General features: G+C 38.6%; 1 protein-coding gene across 3 annotated transcripts; it reads left to right on the forward strand.

Annotated features, from left to right (window-relative positions):
* Window positions 1-89: 89 nt before the first annotated feature.
* ERCC5 (ERCC excision repair 5, endonuclease) lies at window positions 90-16,842 on the forward strand. Of its 3 annotated transcripts, none has more exons than XM_053934846.1 (16): window positions 90-980; window positions 1,683-1,783; window positions 2,398-2,573; window positions 3,073-3,188; window positions 3,277-3,369; window positions 4,171-4,231; window positions 5,764-5,907; window positions 6,724-6,931; window positions 7,194-8,315; window positions 8,684-8,916; window positions 9,290-9,409; window positions 10,807-11,020; window positions 12,814-12,958; window positions 13,773-13,973; window positions 14,802-14,886; window positions 16,196-16,842. In XM_053934846.1, exons 2-16 carry the CDS (start codon window positions 1,696-1,698, stop codon window positions 16,742-16,744), a joined length of 3,555 nt encoding a protein of 1,184 aa, XP_053790821.1. In that variant the 5' UTR covers window positions 90-980; window positions 1,683-1,695; the 3' UTR covers window positions 16,745-16,842. The 3 variants fall into 3 exon arrangements, with proteins under 3 accessions (XP_053790821.1, XP_053790820.1, XP_053790822.1); XM_053934845.1 differs by lacking the exon at window positions 90-980 and adding an exon at window positions 1,459-1,513; XM_053934847.1 differs by lacking the exons at window positions 90-980; window positions 12,814-12,958; window positions 13,773-13,973; window positions 14,802-14,886; window positions 16,196-16,842 and adding an exon at window positions 12,121-12,276 and having other exon boundaries at window positions 1,520-1,783.
* The last annotated feature ends 1,965 nt before the right edge of the window (window positions 16,843-18,807 follow it).

Below are 18,807 nucleotides of genomic sequence, written 5' to 3' on the forward strand. Positions count from 1 at the left end.
GCGTTTCATTTGTTTTGGAAATGATGGCCCTACATTTAGTGAAGGTCTTGAGCAAAATAGGTAAGCGACAGATCAGAGTTGTAACTACTGCTTAAGCAAAGTAGGTAAGATTTCTTTGGTCATAAAATGTGGTGCTCGGTGCAGCCACTGTGAATTCTACTATTTAATTTCTCAAAGCCTGCGGCCTCATGACTGAACAAAACTCATAGGTTTTGAAATTTTATTTTCTGGATGAACTATTTTCAGAGCCTGTTTTTGCAAGCTGAGTTTGGGCTGAGGGCTCAGCTTTGATTAGAATACTTGAGCTGTGTTCTTTAGGGGATTTAGGACTTACATAGCCAGAGTTACATGTGTGTCTCATAACTTTTGCTTAATAATGATAGTTGCGCTAAGAAACAGGGTCTCTCCTCTGATGGTACTGGCTGTTCTGCTTAAGTAGGTTGGGATGAAATTCTGGTTTTACAGTTATTTTGCTCTTGGGTTGGAGACTGTCACACTTTATCCACAGAGTATGTAGTATATGGATTCTTCTAGCATTAGCAGGAGCCAAGTGCATGTGCTGCAGGGAGCTTTCCCTAGGGATTCCCCAGTGGTGGGATGCCTGCAGTGGGGGGCGCTGGGGCTGTGGTTGAGGCAGAACAGAGAGAGCACAGGCTGCAGGGGAAATCATGTTTGGGAGTGGGAAAAATAGGACTACTTTTGGTCTGCATTGTGGGATTTTGTTCTAGGACAGGAGACTTTTCATTCTCCAACCAGAGAAGAGCAATGGAGCTGGTAAAGTCTCTGGAGCACAAGTCCTGTGAGGAGCAGCTGAGAGAGCTGGGTTCATTTAGCCTGGAGCAGAGGAGGCTCATTCTCTGTGTGAGCCTTATCACTCTCCACAACCACCTGAAAGGAGGGTGTGTAACCAGGTGGGGGTCGGCCTCTTCTCACAGGTAACAAGTGACAGGACGAGAGGAAATGGCCTCAAGCTGCATCAGGTGAGGTTTAGGCTGGACATAAGGGAATTTCTTTACAGAAAGGGTGATCAGATACTGGGACTGCCCAGGGAGCTGATGCAGTTACCTTCCCTGAGTGTTTAGACTGGACGTGGCACTTAGATCATGGTCCAGTTGACAAAGGGACGTTCGGTCACAGGTTGGACTCGGTGATCTCGGAGATCTTTTCCAACATAATTGATGCTGTTATTCTCTGCTGTTACGTACTAGGCTCTCCTCCAGGCAGCCGAGGAGCCTACCGGCCATAGGGGCCGCAGCTGGAGAAGGGGCGGTGGGCGCCGCCTGCCCCGGGGCTGCGGGGCGGGGTGTGGGCGGCTGTTCCCGGGCCGGGCCCTGCGCCGGCTCCGCCCCGCGCACTGCGACTCCCAGCGGCCCGCGGGCCCGCGCCGGGCGGGGCCTGCGCTCCGTGCGCCGGGAGGCCGCGGGTGGTGGGGCCTCCGTCCCTTCCGCGTCCCTTCCGCGTCCCTTCCGCGTCCCTTCCGCGTCCCTGCGCCGGGATCCGCTCCCCGCCACAGGTCCGGGATCGCGACCCCCGCCTGCCGCTGTCCCCGCTGCTGTCCCCGCTGCTTTCCCGGCCTGAGCGGCTGCTTCGTTATTTCCGTTTGAATTAATAAAACAGTTAAGGGCCGCATAACCTTTGGGTTATTCCTTCTTTTGTGCCTCATACATTTTCTCTCAAAGCAGCTAAGGAAGGACAATGGGAGTTCAAGGACTTTGGAAGCTGCTTGAATGCACCGGGAGACCCATAAGCCCAGAAACGCTGGAAGGGAAAATTCTCGCTGTTGGTATCCTTTAAAAGTAAATCTCGGTAACCGAAATTGCAAGGGAGTTTGTTTTAACTATTTCCCTTATTTATAAGATATTTTATTTTTCTTATTGTTACGTTTAAATTACCTACATTTTGGTAAGTGGAAGTTTTGCTTTACGATTGTGAAATACTAAGCTCTTTTATTTTCATCGTTTAAAAAATAGACTCTCTTTAATAGGCTCCTTATACAAGTGTTGGACTATAGAATTTTGCACTTTATAAATAAATGTGCTGCTCTCCGTAGTACTACAAGATGAAGAAGTTTTATGCTTATGCATCAGCTTTTCTGTCCTGTATACTTGATTAAATGCTGGGAAGATGTGGAAGGAAGATACCCATCATTTACCTATAAAAATAACTGGGGAGGTATTTGCTGTGCTTTTGCTTCCACTCTGCTTTTTGTGCAGGTCAATAGGGACAATGATTTATTCTTCTTCCAAGCTCATAGCTATTTGGATATTCTTGGTTTCGGTAAGACAAACTTGGAGCCGTGGGCAAAAGCCACTCAGTCAAATCTGTGCACTTTATAGGAACTCCCAATGTGGTATATGTGTAAAAGAGCACATTTTTTCCTCTCAATGATTGTTTAAGATATCAGTATTTGGTTGAACCAAGCAATAAAGGGAGCCAGAGATCGTGGTGGTATTTCTGTACGGAATGCTCACCTGCTCACTCTGTTTCATCGACTCTGCAAGTTACTGTTTTTCCGGATTCGACCAGTCTTTGTTTTTGATGGAGAGGCACCGCTTCTGAAGAGACAAACCTTGGTAAGTGCCTTTGTGAGTTACTGCAATGTAAAAGAGGCTGTGTGTCTGCTGATGGTAAGCAGCCATTTTCAGTTTCCCTCCTGTTGTTCTGCTTATGTTTCTGAGCTGTAGGGATGGAGGATTGAAGTCCACTGCTCTGCAGGTGTCCTTTGCAGTCCCAGCCTGAGTTAGCTCTTGGAGCATGCAGCAGCTCTTTAATCTAGGCAGGTTTGATTTGCATGGGAGCCAGGTTGCAGAGAAGTGGATGATGGCACAAGCCTGGCTTGTATTCCAGAATGGAGCTGAATGCAGCTCTGCAGGCATTTGTACCCAGAAGCTGAAAGCTGCTCCTGAATCCCACAGAGGAAATGGACATAGATTTAGAGGCTCTGTCCCTCTTGGTGTAGAATGAATTAGGAGTAGCTCATAGGCTCAACACATAGAATTTTAATACGGATTCACTGGATGTGTGTCTTCAGCATCCAGCAAAATCTTGTTGGTGTTAATCTTATTTTCATAGGCAAAGCGAAGACAAAGAAAGGAAATTGCCATCAATGATTCCAGGAAAACTACAGAGAAACTCTTGAAAACACTTTTGAAGAGACATGTTATCAAAACTGCTATTAGAGGCAAAAGGCAAGAATAAAAATTATTTTTCCCTTGTTTATAAGTGACAGTAAGTCTTTCTGAAGCTGTTAATTGCTGTTTTTTTTTTTTCCCTAAGCAATGAAGCTTTGCCCAGTATTACACAAGTTCGAAGAGAAGGAATTGATGATATGTATGTATTGCCTGCTTTAGAGAATGAAGAGAAGAATAGGTAGGTAGAATTAAGAAAAATAGCTTAAATGGTTTGTAATAAACTTGGGTAAAAGTATAAACCCCATTTTTTGATGCTGATCAAAGACTTTTGACCTATGAGACATTGTAATATATATATATATATATATATAAAAAATATAGTTCTTTAATTTGTATTTTATTTCAGTTTCTTTTTGGATATAGAGGCCTCCTAGTTATTTATGGGAAAGTAACAGAAGTTTTCAGCCCACAGATTCATTTTCTACACTGGATTCTTGTATAAGGATGAAAGTTCTACCTCAGTCTCTATGGCCAAGTCCATACAACTAAATGGGACTGATTGTTCAAGCTTGGGTGTGGCAGCTTGATTCTGTTGTGTGTTGGCATGTTCAGCAGAGGCAGGCTTTGTCTGCACTTGTCATACCTGTGGCATCTTCTTAAATAATACTGAGAATGTGAAGCTGCCCTGTAGGTTATTCTTTGCATATCTGTACTTTTATATACTTCAAATGCTGACCAAGTAAGAATTGTGTCATGATCTAAACAGCAGCACTTGTCTCCATCTAGTTTTAACTGACATAAGTTTGCCTTCTTACTTTCTGCTCAGATCTTTATGACCTGTGTGCATATTTATATGTATATATATTATATATATACACATATGAATATGTATGTAAATATATATGTGTGTGTGTGTGTTTGATGCTGCAAATTTTTTTGCTTGACCAGCGAAGGCATGACTAATGTCTTTTTGCTTAAAATATAAACTTTTTTTTCCTGGGTAAATATCTACACATTTGTTTTCTCTGTGATTTTTTAGCTCAGAGGAGGAGGAAGAAAAAGAATGGCAAATGAGAATGAGCCAAAAACAGATGTTGCAAGTAAGTGCAACTAGTTGCCTTGTTACTGTGGTCAATCCTCTCATTCATGTGCTGTGCTTAAAAGACAAACAAAAAGCTTAGAAAATCCAATTATTTGGAGATGCAGGTCTTATTATAGCATTACTTATAAGAAAACAAGTTAATTTTCAGTACTCTAAAAATTCCTATTAGTGAGGAAATATAAATGTGATTTCTCCACTAGAATATAGCAGAACAGAAAATTCTTGTGATAGCCTTTTTCTTTTTACTACTTCCTTTGAACATATGGAGAAGACATTGGTTTTTGTAACAATGTAGGAGAAATGCATGCATTTATGCATGTGTATGTACATAACAGCATATTTAACAAAACTCCTGTGCTTCTTCAAATATGAACTGAAGTTGAAGCACTTAAGTCCTTGTGTTTTCAGATAAATTATGTATTTGCTTCTGATCTGCTGATCTGATTGGAAGAGGAGAAGAGAAATACATAACCTAAGAGGAAGACATAATAAATAATAAAATTGTCTCTGCTTTCATCAATAGGAAAAAAAAAGAAACACTGTTGGAAAGATTGCTTATCTTTGAAGCAGTTCTCATTCAGGCGGAGAACCTCTTTAGAAGGACAAAATCTGAGTAGCTGAGGCTATATGACCCAGTTCTGTGTTTTATACTAAGTATCTTTTTGTAAAAAGAATAAAATCAAGTTTCTCTGTATAGTGTACATCAATAATGAGGTACTTAGCATTACTTTATTACATAGTAGTTACTTTCTTTTTCTTGTTTTCACTATGTGGGAAGTAGCAACAAAGTTCTTGAGGGCTTGGGTTTTTTATCTTGCTTGGAATAATGCTCTAAATATTTTATTATTTTTGTTCTGCTCTAATATAAAATATGTATTCAGTGGTATCCTGGCCTGCATCAATGGCATCCTGGCTTGCATTAGGAATTGTGCATTAGGAATTGTGTGACCAGCAGGAGCAGGGAGGTCATTCTTCCCCTGTACTCAGCGCTGGTGAGACCGCATCTTGAGTACTGTGTCCAGTTCTGGGCCCCTCAGTTTAGGAAGGATGTTGAGATGCTTGAGTGCATCCAGAGGAGGGCAACAAGGTTGGTGAGAGGCTTGGAACACAAGCCCTATGAGGAATGTTTGAAGGAGCTGGGGTTGTTTAGCCTGGAGAAAAGGAGGCTTGGAGGTGACCTTATTGCTCTCTACAACTTCCTGAAGACAGGTGGGGGGTTGGTCTCTTCCACCGGGCAGCAACTGACAGAACAAGAGGACACAGTCTCCGGCTACGTCAGGGAAGGTACAGATTGGATATTAGGAAGAAATTTTTCACTGAAAGAATAATAAAGTACTGGAATTGTCTTCCCAGGGAGGTGGTAGAATCATCATCTCTGGATGTGTTTAAAAAAAGACTGGACATGGCACTTGGTGCTATAGTCTAGTTGAGGTGATAGGGCATAAGTTGGATTTGATGATCTTAGAGGTCTCTTCCAACCTCATTATTCTGTGATTCCGTGATATGTATTCTTGTTTTCTGTTATTATAGGAACAATTATGTGAAAATCCTTATTCTGTAGATATTGAATCAGAAGATTTCCACAGGCTGCCTCCAGAAATAAAACATGAGATCTTGACTGATATTAAAGAACTTACAAAGCGAAGAAGAACGTTATTTGAAGCAATGCCAGAGGTAATATTTAAAATAGCTTTCAAGGCATTGGAATGGCGCTATTGCCATTAATGCAAATGGAGAAAGAGTACTACTTCTGGAAAACTTTACACCCTGGACTGTTTAACAAGAGATGTTACCATGAGGAGAAAAAAAATCCAATGAGATAATGACTCTTAACAGCCTTATCTCTTGATTTCCACTAAAATTAGCAGAGCTAATTCATTTTGGTAGAAATGTTAAAAATTGTGCTGTATTTCGTGCCTCATCAGCATTATGCCAAAGATTACATAACATGCTACTGGTGTGGATGAACCAGGCAGGATGAACACAGCTTGGATTCCAGACCCTGGGGTTGTTAGAGGAGCTGGCAGCTGGGAAAAGATTTTTGTAACTTAGGCAGATGTGTTGAAGCTGTTCAGACACAAATAGGGAATCCTATAGTAGCACTTCTACAGTGAGGTTTGGAAAGTACAATATACATCAGATCAAATGATGGCTTGTGTCCAAGTGTAAGCTAAGAACCATCATTTAAAAATAATCCACATGTGGATTCTCTTTTAATTGCTTTTCTTTTTGAGATGGAGATGAGCTCTGATAACCAAAATTGAGATGTTCTCTGGCACTGAGAACTACTGGTACCTTTCAGAATTGTATGTTGCCAGGATAATATTGCTGTTTCTTGCAAGTGCAGCAGCCAGTGAAAGACAAATGTTAGCTGCTTAAAGAAACTCCTGAAAGAATTCCCACACTCTTCCAGAATGCGGGAAATGAATTTGCTTAAAAGGGGTGTTTTATTTCAATTGATTTGTTTGTTTTTTGTTTTGTTTTTTTGAGGACTCCAATGACTTTTCCCAGTACCAGCTTAGGGGTTTGCTTAAAAAAAGCAACCTCAATCGGTGCATAGAAAATGTACAAAAAGAAATGAGTCAACAGCACTCAGGTGAAATCCAAACACAATACGAAAATGAAGGTGGTTTTGTGAAAGAAGTGGAATCAAGGAGGGTAGTCTCTGAAGAGACTTCTCACTATATTCTGATAAAGGGTATGTTGGGTCTTAATTTTGTAAAACCTGTTGTTTGGAGTGTGCACACTTAAAACTAGCAGTTTAAAAACAAACCTGAATATTGTTTATTGGTGCACGTAGCCAGTACTTTGTATGAAATGTGCTTTACTGTTACACATCATTAACTGTGATCTGTAAACCTGCAGAAAAGTAGTTTAATAATCTTTATATAATGATGTTCATTATGTAAAACAGAATGTTTTTACAAAGCAGTATTTTTCCACACAAAACTTTCCTTCAGGTATTCAAGCAAAAGAGGCTATGAGTAGAGACTTGGAAACTACTGCAGGACCCTCATCAAAAATGCATGAATTGACTAAATTAAATAAAATCAATGACTCTCCTGCTAATGCAAAGCAGGAAGATGACAATGTAGTGGCAGCACCCCCCTCTCCTCGGACTTTGCTTGCTATCCAGGCAGCCATGGTGGAAAGCAGCTCAGAAGAAGAACTGGATGCAGGACAATTGAACGTGGACCAATTTGTGCCAGAGGAAGGCAGTGTGTCTCCAAGAACACTGCGGGCAATTCAGCAAGCTCTGAGTGAAGATGATAAAGGGGAGGAAGTTGTTATTGCTACAGCTGATGGAGTGCTGTCAGAAAGACCAGAAGGGAAGGATTTTCTGCTTAGTAGCTCAGATGAGGAAGAGCAGATTCCTGAAGTTAAGGAGGGAAAAAACATTCCTACAGCTACAATTCATTCATCAATCCAAGTGACTATGCAAGATGCTAAATTTAAACAGAAGACTCAGGAGTTGGAAAAAAGTGATATTACACCCAAAGACACTGGTATATTCAGAGATGAAAATTATTCTGCTATTGAAAATACTAGAAAAGGCAAAGAAGATATAGACAAAGAAGAAAATTATTCAGAAAATCATATTACACCCAAGGACACCAGTATATCCATAGCTGAAACTTATATTGACAATACTATAAAAGACACAGAAGATGTAGACAAGGAAAAAAATGGTTCCAAAAATCATATTTCATCAAATGATACTAGTGTATCCAGAGCTGAAAATTATTCTTATATTAACAATACTAGAAAAGATAAAGAAGACTTTGACAAAGAAAAAGGTGGTTCCAAAATGGACTTAAAGTCTCTGGGAGACAAGAATATGAATTTGTGTTTGCAAAAGCCAAGCTGTTCCCCTGTGCAAACTAGTATAGATGCTTTGATTCACACTGAAACAACAGACCTTTCTAAAAATGAGGAAAACTTGAAAATTTCTGAAAATACACAGGAAGTAATTTCACAAACAGAGGAGAATGTATCTGAGGATACTAGATTTTTTCCAGAAGCAAGAGATCCTGAGGCGGAAAGAGAAGGGGTATCACAGTCCGAAGACAGTGATTCTGATGGTATGTGCTTTTTGATTGTGTAAAAGGATAAGAAAATAGGACATTATTGTATTTGTAGTCAGTTGAAGGTAACCTTTTCTCTTAGTAAGCAATCATTAAAAATGCATCCACTCCCATATATATAGGAGGCAGGAAGAAAATTTGACCTGTGTTTTTTCCACCTGGTGTCATATTTTATCACTGAAACCTGAGTATAGAATATGTAGAATCAGGAAAGCATATTGTGTACATTGAATTTAACTAGTGTTATTAGCCAGTCAGCCACTTGGTTTATGTAATTTCACAATTCTTATATATATCTGCTGCATATAGAAAAAAAAGCCACTGCCCAAGTTAAAAATGTACAAGTCTCTGTTTTCCTTTGATAGGAAGCTTTATTGAAGTGGATGCTGAGGTCAGTAATGATGCTGAGTTTCCTACTAAATATGATGAAAAAATGAGTGACGAACCAACATATGCAGAAGTGGAGGCAGACAAACCTGATGTTTTCACACTGGACTTGCTGAAGGAGTCTGATGAGGTGCAGTTGGGAAACACTCAGAATATTGAAGGAGATGCTGATGGTAAAGCTGCAGTGGATGAGTGGCAAGACATCAGTTTGGTAACTCATTGTTTCTTGTTTTGAGCTTGTAATGGAGTGCTTTGTTCAAATAGTTGTTAAGGAAAACTACTGAACAGCTTCTTATTGTTTCATTGCTTTCTCACATAGCTATCTAATTGTATGGGAACTGATTTTTCTTTAAAGGTGGTCAATTATAATCTCCCTAAAATCAGAGGAAAACTTCAAGGTAAATTAATGACTCGACCATCTCTGGTCTTACAGCTTGCTGCATTAGAGAAGCTGTAACAACCTCCTAGTGTGAATTAATGGAACAGGTACTCGTAGAATAATTGTAGTTGGAGACTTTGTGCTTTGCTTTCCTAAGTGTACTTGAATTGTTGAAATAATAAAAAACTTTGGTTTATATTTTCAGGAAGAACTAGAAGAATTAGAAAAGGACCTTTCTGCTGAGCAGAATACACTTCAGTCTCAAAAACAGCAGCAGGAACGAGTTGCTGCTTCTGTAACAGGACAGATGTTCTTGGAAAGCCAGGTAGTATTTGTTGAGTCATTTTGATTTGTTTCCTTCCTCTATCCCAGTCATTTACTCAAAAGCTGTTAGTAATTTTGCTTAGCTATAGGTCACCTTTTTCCCTCTTAGGAGCTTGTTTTCTTCAGTTTGCTTATTTTAAAATATTGCAAGTGTTGAAATAATCCAACTATTTTAAGTAAGTGTAACAACATAAAATAATAATATAGTTATGAATAAATCAATATATCTTTTAAGCACCAACTTTTAAAGCTTGGGCCAGGTTGATCTTGGCCTGTTTTTGTGAAAGGTGCAAAATGAACAAAAAATATTAGGAAGCTATGTACAGCAGCAAAGAATTGGTGCAGTCTGTGTGTTAGGTAAACTGTGATTTCCCCTAGGGATTAAAAGGTTAAAAAATTACAAGGAGTCTGTGTAGTTTATGCCCTGAGTAAGCAACTTGAAGGAATCTCACCAGTAATGACTGAACAAGCCTGTTACTTCTGTGTCAGTGTTTCAAGGTTTAATACAATGTGTTTGGGTTAACAAACCCATAACACAGTAGACTAGTGGTAGTGTCTGTGGTGTAATAAACTTATGCTAACAAATTAATTCTGAGAAATATGTAAATGCATGTTTTTTTTTTTCTTAATGGGACAGTTTAGGTAGTTTTAAAATGATACTTAATCTTGGTTAAATATTTGCACATAATTGTTTCTTCAGGTGATTTTTTTAAAGTGATCTAGATATAGATCTAGATATAGATATATAGATATCTATATCTTTAGAATATATAACTATATTATCTATATATTATCTATCTATATATATATATATATAGAATATATATATATATCTAATATATCCCATTAAAGCAAAAATGCTTCAAAATAGAGGCATATCAAAACAATATCCAAGGAACAATTAGTCTTCCCACTGTTGTTTCCTGCTTGATATGAATGTTTCTCATATGCTTGCATGCTACTTTCTTATATGAAGTGGTGACCACATTTTTTTATAGATACGTTTTTTTTTTTTTAACTTTTTATGTTTTACCTGCATCTTTGTTTCACTGAGCCCACATAATTGTAATGCATGGAGTTTTCTCCTTGCTGTGCAAAACAATAGTTAAGTATGCTTGTGTATTTAAGATAGCAAGTTCTCAAACTGTGTGGTAAAAGTGTGCTCAAGTAGTGCTTGACTTATATGGCACTGTCTGCTTGAGAGGAGTTGAAAGGGACTCCCTCTTGACTTAACTGAGCTTGGCACTTTTTACCAGAGTTTAAGGTTTGTTGTCAGGTATTAAATAACTCCCAAGTGTGAATCTAGCACTTCTGAATCAAGCAGAAGTGCTAGATTAGAAGTGTATTAGAAATGAACTCTTTAGATTAATTATTAACTGTTTTCCTTCCATCCTCCAGGAGCTCCTCCGTCTGTTTGGTATTCCATATATCGAAGCTCCAATGGAGGCTGAGGCACAGTGTGCCGTGTTGGACCTTACTGATCAGACCTCTGGGACAATCACGGATGACAGTGATGTTTGGTTGTTTGGTGCACGACATGTTTATAAAAATTTCTTCAGTCAGAACAAATACGTAGAATATTATCAGTATGTTGACTTTCAGAACGAGCTAGGTAAGCCTCAGGTATTGATTTGTTAAACACAGTCTTTAATAAGACAACTCTGTCATCTGTCTCTTTGTATTTTCTACAGAATTTTGTGTCTGTCATTCAATGTCTGTTCTTTGGAGAAACAACCGACCATTCAGTTAGGTTGCTGTTTTACTGCCAGATTACCCCCCTGAATTTGCAGACCACCTGCATTTGATATACTGAATTAGTGTAATGATCATCAAGGCTGGAGATATGAACTATTATACCAGTTTCTGAGTAAATTTTAGTATGATTTTTCTGATGTGGTGGGAAAATGATATTCTAATGTCATGAGATTTTTAGTCTTCTGGAAACAGAAGTTAGTTTTGGACATACTGAGATGTAATATATTAAAAGTGGATCTGGAATATGTGTAAAACATTTATCATATAGTTGACACTGAAAGACTTTTTTCTTCTATCTGATTGCTCTTGAGTTAGTCTAATCAAATTGTTGCCTATTTTGTTGAACTACTAAGCTTCAGTGTCACATAAAGTATTAGGCAAAATACGAGCCAATTTATACTTGTTGTTATGTCTTGAGCAGAACTCTTTTAAAATCAGTTTTGACATTTTCAATTTGAGAGGCTACAGACTTTGAAATAGTAGTGTGTAAAATTTCATAACATTTTTATGTGGTGAAAATCGTAGCTTTGGTTTCTTCCAGCAAATTGAATGAAATAATTTTGCCCACTTAAGTAGCTAATTGGAAAGGATTGCTGTAAAAGCATGTCTTTGATTTTTAACTGGCTTTGATGTGATAAGCCAAATATTTATATATTTATTGGGAAAAAATAGTCATCATCAGTCTTTATGTCACATTCCTCTGCTGTCTTGTGCTTTTCCATTCCCATGAATTGCATAAATTCTGAACAGCTGATGGATATCATGACTAGCATGATGATGGTCTTGCTTTGTGAGTTTAGACTCGCGTCCCTTCTTTTCTGCATGGAATTAAAAAAAATTTTCAAATCCCAACTCTTGAATCTGGTCACTAAAAATCAGTCTAGTTGCCTCAGTCCTTATAACCTATCAAATAGAAGTGGTCAGCTGAATTCTTCTTTCTTTCTGGCTGTTTCTCAGGCTCTTCTGGTCTACTTAGTAACTGTACCAGCACAGAGCAAAAGGCTCCCAGTTGAGGAACTCTTCTAGGAAGCAGAGGCATTGGTATTATGGACTAGAATTCAAACAGAATGTTTTTATTTGATTCTGGCATTACTCAATTCAGGTCAGCATTAGATGAAATCAGAACAGTAACTGGATGTAATAAATGTAAAAAAAAAATCTTGTGACAACCCCAAATTTTGAAATTACAGAATCAAAGAATTATTTAGGTTGGAAAAATATCTCTGAGAAAAAAAAGGATCTCTGAGATCATCAAGTCCAATGTTTATATGATCACCACCTTGTGAACTAGACCATGGTGCTGAGTACCACATCCAGTTATTTCTTGAACACTTCCAGGGATGGTGACTCCATCACCTCACTGCACAGTCCATTCTAATGTTTAACAATAATTTCCATGAAAAAAGTTCTTCCTGATGTCCATTGTAACATTTTCATTTTGGCAAAATCTATTTGCCAAATTAGCACAATTATTAGTGCTGGAGCTAGCAGGAGTATATTGATACTGCTCCAGAATAGAACTTAGGAAATTCTGATGTTGAATTGACTATAATTTTATGGAGTTTATGCCTTTGTGTTCCTTTGCCTTTCTGATAATATTTTTTATTTTGTAAGATAATAAATGCTGAATCCATACACGTTCTTTTTCAGGGTTGGATAGAAGCAAGCTGATTAATTTGGCATACTTGCTTGGAAGTGACTACACTGAGGGCATCCCAAATGTTGGCTTTGTAACAGCGATGGAGATTTTAAATGAATTTCCTGGGCATGGCTTGGAACCTCTCTTAAAATTCGCGTATGCTTAATTATGATTTGCTTTTTTGTATCTCCATATTGTGATTATTAGTAAATATGCTTTTCTGATGCTTAAACGCAATGCTTATGCAGCAAAATGTAATGCCATCATTGATTAATGGGACCATTATTAATAGGACTAAGTAGGCTGTAAAACATGACTCCATTGTATCACTATTTGGAATGAGAGGTAGATAAGGTGACAAGTTGATACAGCAATCACAGTGTGACAAATAAAGACAGCAGAACAGCTGTAGAATTGTACATCTGCCTCAGAGTTTATTGGAGAGCTGGATCCATAGTGGAGCAGAGGTTCATTCTCTCTGGGTTGGTGAGAGGTTGCTGTAATTTGCTCATAGAGAAAGGGGACTTGATTGAGGAATGGATGACCTGGAAGGAGTCGGGCAGGTAGGGTGACGGCAAGAACAAGATTTGAAGAGGGCTAAGGCAGCTGTATCAGCAATAGCAAGGATGGTTTTCCTTTCTCTTCCGTGCATACTAAAAAAACTCCAAAAATAATCATTGTGTGTGGAACATCCTCTGCAAGTGAGGCTAATGTTGGAGCCTTCTGTTTAGCAGCTTATGGGGAATCCAGGTGCTATTTGCCACTTTGGCTTATAGTAGCTGCATTTAATGTGTATGTTTTGTCTTTTCTGCTTTTAAGATTTTTTGTCCCTTTGGCCAACTTTCATTTGGACATTTTAAATTGTAGTAATTGAAGTAAAGAGAATAAGGCTATTGAAATTAGCATGGTGGTCCTTGATATTTCAAATTCTATTTTATGAGGCAAATTAATAATTTTCTCTGTTTTTCAGTGAGTGGTGGAATGAGGCTCAGAAGAATAAGAAAGTGATGCCTAATCCACATGACACCAAAGTCAAGAAGAAACTGCGGGAGCTACAACTTTATTCAGGTTTCCCAAATCCAGCAGTGGCAGAAGCATACCTGAAACCTGTGGTGGATGAGTCAAGGGGTTCGTTTACCTGGGGAAAGCCTGATGTAGAGCAGATCAGAGAATATCCTTTTGCTTGTTAGGTGAAAGTACTCAAAGTTCATAAGGAGTCAGTAATGGAGTGTCAAGTTTTTAACATCTCTTTGTTGTGAGGGGCCCCAAGCCCTATCTGCATGTGCTCCTTAAAATGATACCAGCTCTAGAATAGAAGGGAATGCAGCCATGCATGTGTAGCAGTCAGGGCTGCTCTGCCCTCCTGAGACAGTGGGCTGCCTCACTTTGCATGCAAAGAGAATCTTATAGCTGAAGTGACTAATTTGTTGAGATACTATATTTCTGTAACTGTTACATTTCTGTAACTGTCCTGTGCCTGTTTCTGCTCTTGAAGTGGGATTGCTTGTGCACTCCCTCTGTATGTTTGCCTTTTTTCACAAATAAGTCTTGAAGTCTAGACAGAAATGATGTTTCAATCTGCACTTTATCCCTAATTATTCCCTGCATTTCTTCCAATAATGTCTACTTTTTGCTTCAGTTGCAGTCTGAGCTGCAGCAAACTATTGAAAAGTAGATGGCAATAAATGCAGAGATAATAGTGTTTTAAACAGTAAATGAAGTTTCCAGTAGGTACAAGTGTAAAAATAAGGTTTACTTATAGGCATTTCACTGAGACATGCTTTTGGAAATGTTGATCTTAGAGAAAAAGTTCTGCAACTAATGGAGATGCATGTGATATGTTGTTTTAACCGAGAGTCTTCTGTCTGATTTTGTAGTAGAAAAAGCTTTGAAGTGGAGCAACTTTCCTCCAGACTTTGTTTACTTTGGGAATTTTCATTTTATGTGCTTAGAAATGACCAGTAGTAGTCATTTTGTAAAGTTCCTTAACTTTCTTCACATTCTGCAAGGATCACTTTGGCTGGACCAGGACGAAGATAGATGGAATCCTTTTGCCTGTGATGAAACAACTGAACTTGCAGCAGGTGAAAATCTACCTATAGTTTAAGGGTAACTGGAAAATTGTGAGAGAAGCATTTTAAAAAGAACAGCAAGGCTTTGAAGTAAAATATCTTTCTCAGAAGCTGGGCTTTGGGTTTTAATCTTTTTATGTATTTTTTTTAAAGTCATTAAGCTTGCCTCTCTAGACTTCATTTCTGTATGATTTGAGTGTGCTTTGAGGGACTCTGCATAATTTCAGACATTGGTTTCAAGTTTCCTTACCTATCAAGCACCTATCTTAAGTCCAGGCTGCCGCTTTTTCTGGACATGCTCAAGCTACAGGTACCTCAAGCAACTTCAGTATTTCTAGAAGACAGTGTTTCATAAACACTTTATAAAGTATATATAAAAGTGCCCTTGAGATTTTGGTGGAGTGATACTGCCCATTTGATATTATACCCATCCTTTGAGCACGAGTGCAGACTGAACTGTTGAGCCTGTTAATAATACTAATCTCATTTCCAAGAAAATGTTCTGTCAACTCTATTACTTGAAAGTGAATGGTGATGTCTGCTGTGGTAGCTGTCAAAGTAGGTTGGAAAATTTATACCCAGTGTGAGATTCTTTTTTCCTTTTGCCATACACAAGATAGATACATTGTCTAAACCAGTGTTTTAGGTTGTCTGTATCACTGAGTGGAGTGCAAGCCCCGCAGTTATATACATATACTTTCAGGTTGACTGAAATATCCTTTGGAAGAGTCTGCCTCACTTAGGCAATGTTAGGGAAAAAGCAGAGGACTGGCTTGGCCTATACAAAAAGCCTAGCTGTGGTTGAAGAGCACAAATCCACACTGTGTGAGGACTCCTAGTTCTGCTCTTCAGTCTTTATACTGTAGCAGCATGTGGTGCAATGAACTGGAGTCAAACGCTTGCGTGTTCTTTCACTTGGAGGCACAAATGCAAAGTGCACTCTACAGCATTTACTTAGTAAACATTCTGCTTTCACAGCTGGAAGCTAAGGATGTGTTTGTAAGGACATACTTAAGAGCACTACAGAGATTCTCTATATTAGGGTTGACAATAGCAACATATGTCTAATCACCAGCTGTGCAATATTTATGAAATCTCACTGGAGTTTACTAATTATTAATTTTTGTAAAGGTTCTTGTTGCCTAATTCATTGTAAAGTATGGGTATTACTATAATGATGCATCTTATTGTTCACATCTGTGTGCGTATGTATTGATTTCATTACTCCTTTGTCCTGCTTTAGTTTCAGATGCTTATAATATATCTAACAACTGAATTCCCACAAAAACATTCAACTGTGTTTCTGTTTTATTTTTGGTAGACTCAGCTTCGAATTGATTCATTCTTCAGACTGGAACAGCATGAGAAACAAGCTATTAAAAGCCAGAGACTACGCAGAGCTGTGACTTGTCTGAAGAGAAAGGAAAAGGAAGCAGACAACGAAATTCAGGAGGCCACTGCTGTCACAGAGATGGAACTTAAACAGCCCAGGAAAAGGAAAGGGGAAGGTTCCACAGATGACACAAATCAAGCTGCAGCAACAAAACAGAGTGGAAAGAGAAGAAAACATTCAGATTCCAGAAAAGAATTTTTATATGGAGGTGGTTTTGTTGGAAATTTGCATCTTTCAGAAACTTCTAGTGACTCCTCAATGGAGGAATCCAAAGGTAGAGATTTAGGCAAGAGCAAAAGGAGGAAAAACACGTCTGCAACAGAGACAGCAGACCATAAAGAGAAAAAAGGGTGCAGTAGCTCAAGTAGTGAGGATGAAGACCTGGTAGATGTAGTCATGGTGACTGCCAAACCTGTGTTTGAAGGCAGAAAAAAGAAATCACGGAGCAAGAGAGGAATAAGAAAGAAAATGTCTTAAATAAAATAATTATTTAAAAAGACTGATTTTTCTGACTTGAGCTTTGTAAATATTCTAATGAATTCTTCTTAAAATATAATAAATTATCCTTATTTGTACTGCATTTTGTCACACATTTTCTGTCCAGAACTTAAATAGAAGTGATTCCAAACAAAACACTAATTTTAGCACACTTAGAAACATCTAGATTTCACTTGATAGAAGTTTCCAGGCTTCAGATTTTAATACTGAGCCAAAACATGCTGTCCATTTATTTGCATTCTAATTGAGTTGGTAGAGCTGTTAAAACCATCTGCAATCAGTTGCTTCCTTAACTTCAAATTTAAATGAAATTCTGAAGATTTCTTGGATTCTTTCTAGGTGTTGGGAGAAATAAAATAGGCTAAATTTTTTTCTTTTCTTCTTCCTGAAGCCTGTCTTGCAAGTTTTATGCCCAAAGTAATATTTTTTATTGAAGAGAGATGATGCAAACCCTCAAAAAATCTCAAGGAAAAACATTCAGTACAGTAAGCCCTTCTGTAATCTGATGTGCAGTAATTGTCCATATTCTGAATGTAAAAGACATGTTTCTAGATTTGGAGTTACATGTTACAAACTCTATTTGGAGTTTGGCTGTGTCCAAAGACAGTATTTGTTTGCAAAGGTAATGTTCAGAGGTATCTACTGGTTGCAGCACTCACATTGGATTAATTTGTGTGGGGTGATGTGAAGCTCAGGCTTCTCACATGCCTCTCTTTGAATGTAAGATTTATTTCCACCTTCTGGGTGTAGAGGGAAAGCACAGAATTCTACCCATCTTACTTGTGTTCTTACATTACATTTTAGTCCTTCTTGCTTTTTTTTATTTTGGGTTCTCATTTGATATTTCTACTGCATTTCTCATTGTTTCATTATTTGAAATCCAAGACCATATGTTAAAGTTTTGTATCAGACATTATCCTCCCCTAAATGGGCGAGGGGCTGAGGTGAACTGCATGGGATTTTTGGCTCTTACAATTGTGGAGAGTCTAATACTTCATGTACAGTTTATACTGGGTGAAAATCATCCCTTTTGATACTACTTTTAGAAAATATTATTATATTTTAAGCAAATTATCAGTCTATCCAGTCAGTTTATAGAACTATTTTATAAATCACTCATCAGCATTACTGACTTTTACTTTAAAAGTATGTATCAGGTCCTGGTGAATTTTTCATAAAAGTAGAAGTGCTCCCTTTAACTTCTGCTAACTATGGTACAGAGACTCTCACTTCTCTGTAGGGCTTGTTTAGTATTTTGGTACAATAATTTATCATTTTTTGGTAACACCTAGAAAACCCAGTTGAGGTTGAAGTCTATTTTTTCTCAAAATTGTGTAAAGTGAGAGATGGCTCCTGTCCTGAATTGATTACAATCTAAAAAAGAGAAGTCTTAGATACCTGTATTTGGTCTCATGACAGTGTTTGTGATCTGTTGAGTGAATGGACATCTTGGATATGAGGAGTGGTATGTTTGTATTTGTGCAGGCTGACAGCTGTGTCGTGGGGTTAGGTTTTTGGGGGTTGTGTACCTTGTTACAGTTCTGCATTCCAACAGGAGCATGCATTTCTATACCGCAGCTGCAAAAGCACCCCTTCCCCTTGGTAAATTTTTCTCTCGGAAGACCCTTTTGGCTCTGAAGAATGGCTTTGTGCTCTTCGGTTACCTTTTAGTAGCAGCGCTGAGTTGCTAACACCCTGCCACTATTTATTTTGTAAACAGTGCTCCCAAGTTGGTTACTTTGTGGTTGCAGCTCCCTTGAGCGGGAGGTGTCTCTTGCTGTTACAAAATTGCTCCCTTACGTAAGGGCTGCGTGGTGACCTCTTTGTGCTCGGGCTGCAGCTGTCGGGATTTGTGATTGCTGCCGGTGTGGGGATGTTGGCAATGTGTGACACAGGCTTCGGAACACGCCTTTGCCTGCGGCTGTCTGGGAAGGAAGCCACTGGCAAGATAAGGACTTCACTGTTGGAGCACCATCTTTGGAAAGCTGTGAGAGATTCAGGTAACGTTGACCAAAATGCAGTGGATGCCAGTGGTATTTCAC

This window comes from Vidua chalybeata, chromosome 2 (genome assembly GCF_026979565.1).
Source record: "Vidua chalybeata isolate OUT-0048 chromosome 2, bVidCha1 merged haplotype, whole genome shotgun sequence".
NCBI lineage: Eukaryota > Metazoa > Chordata > Aves > Passeriformes > Viduidae > Vidua > Vidua chalybeata.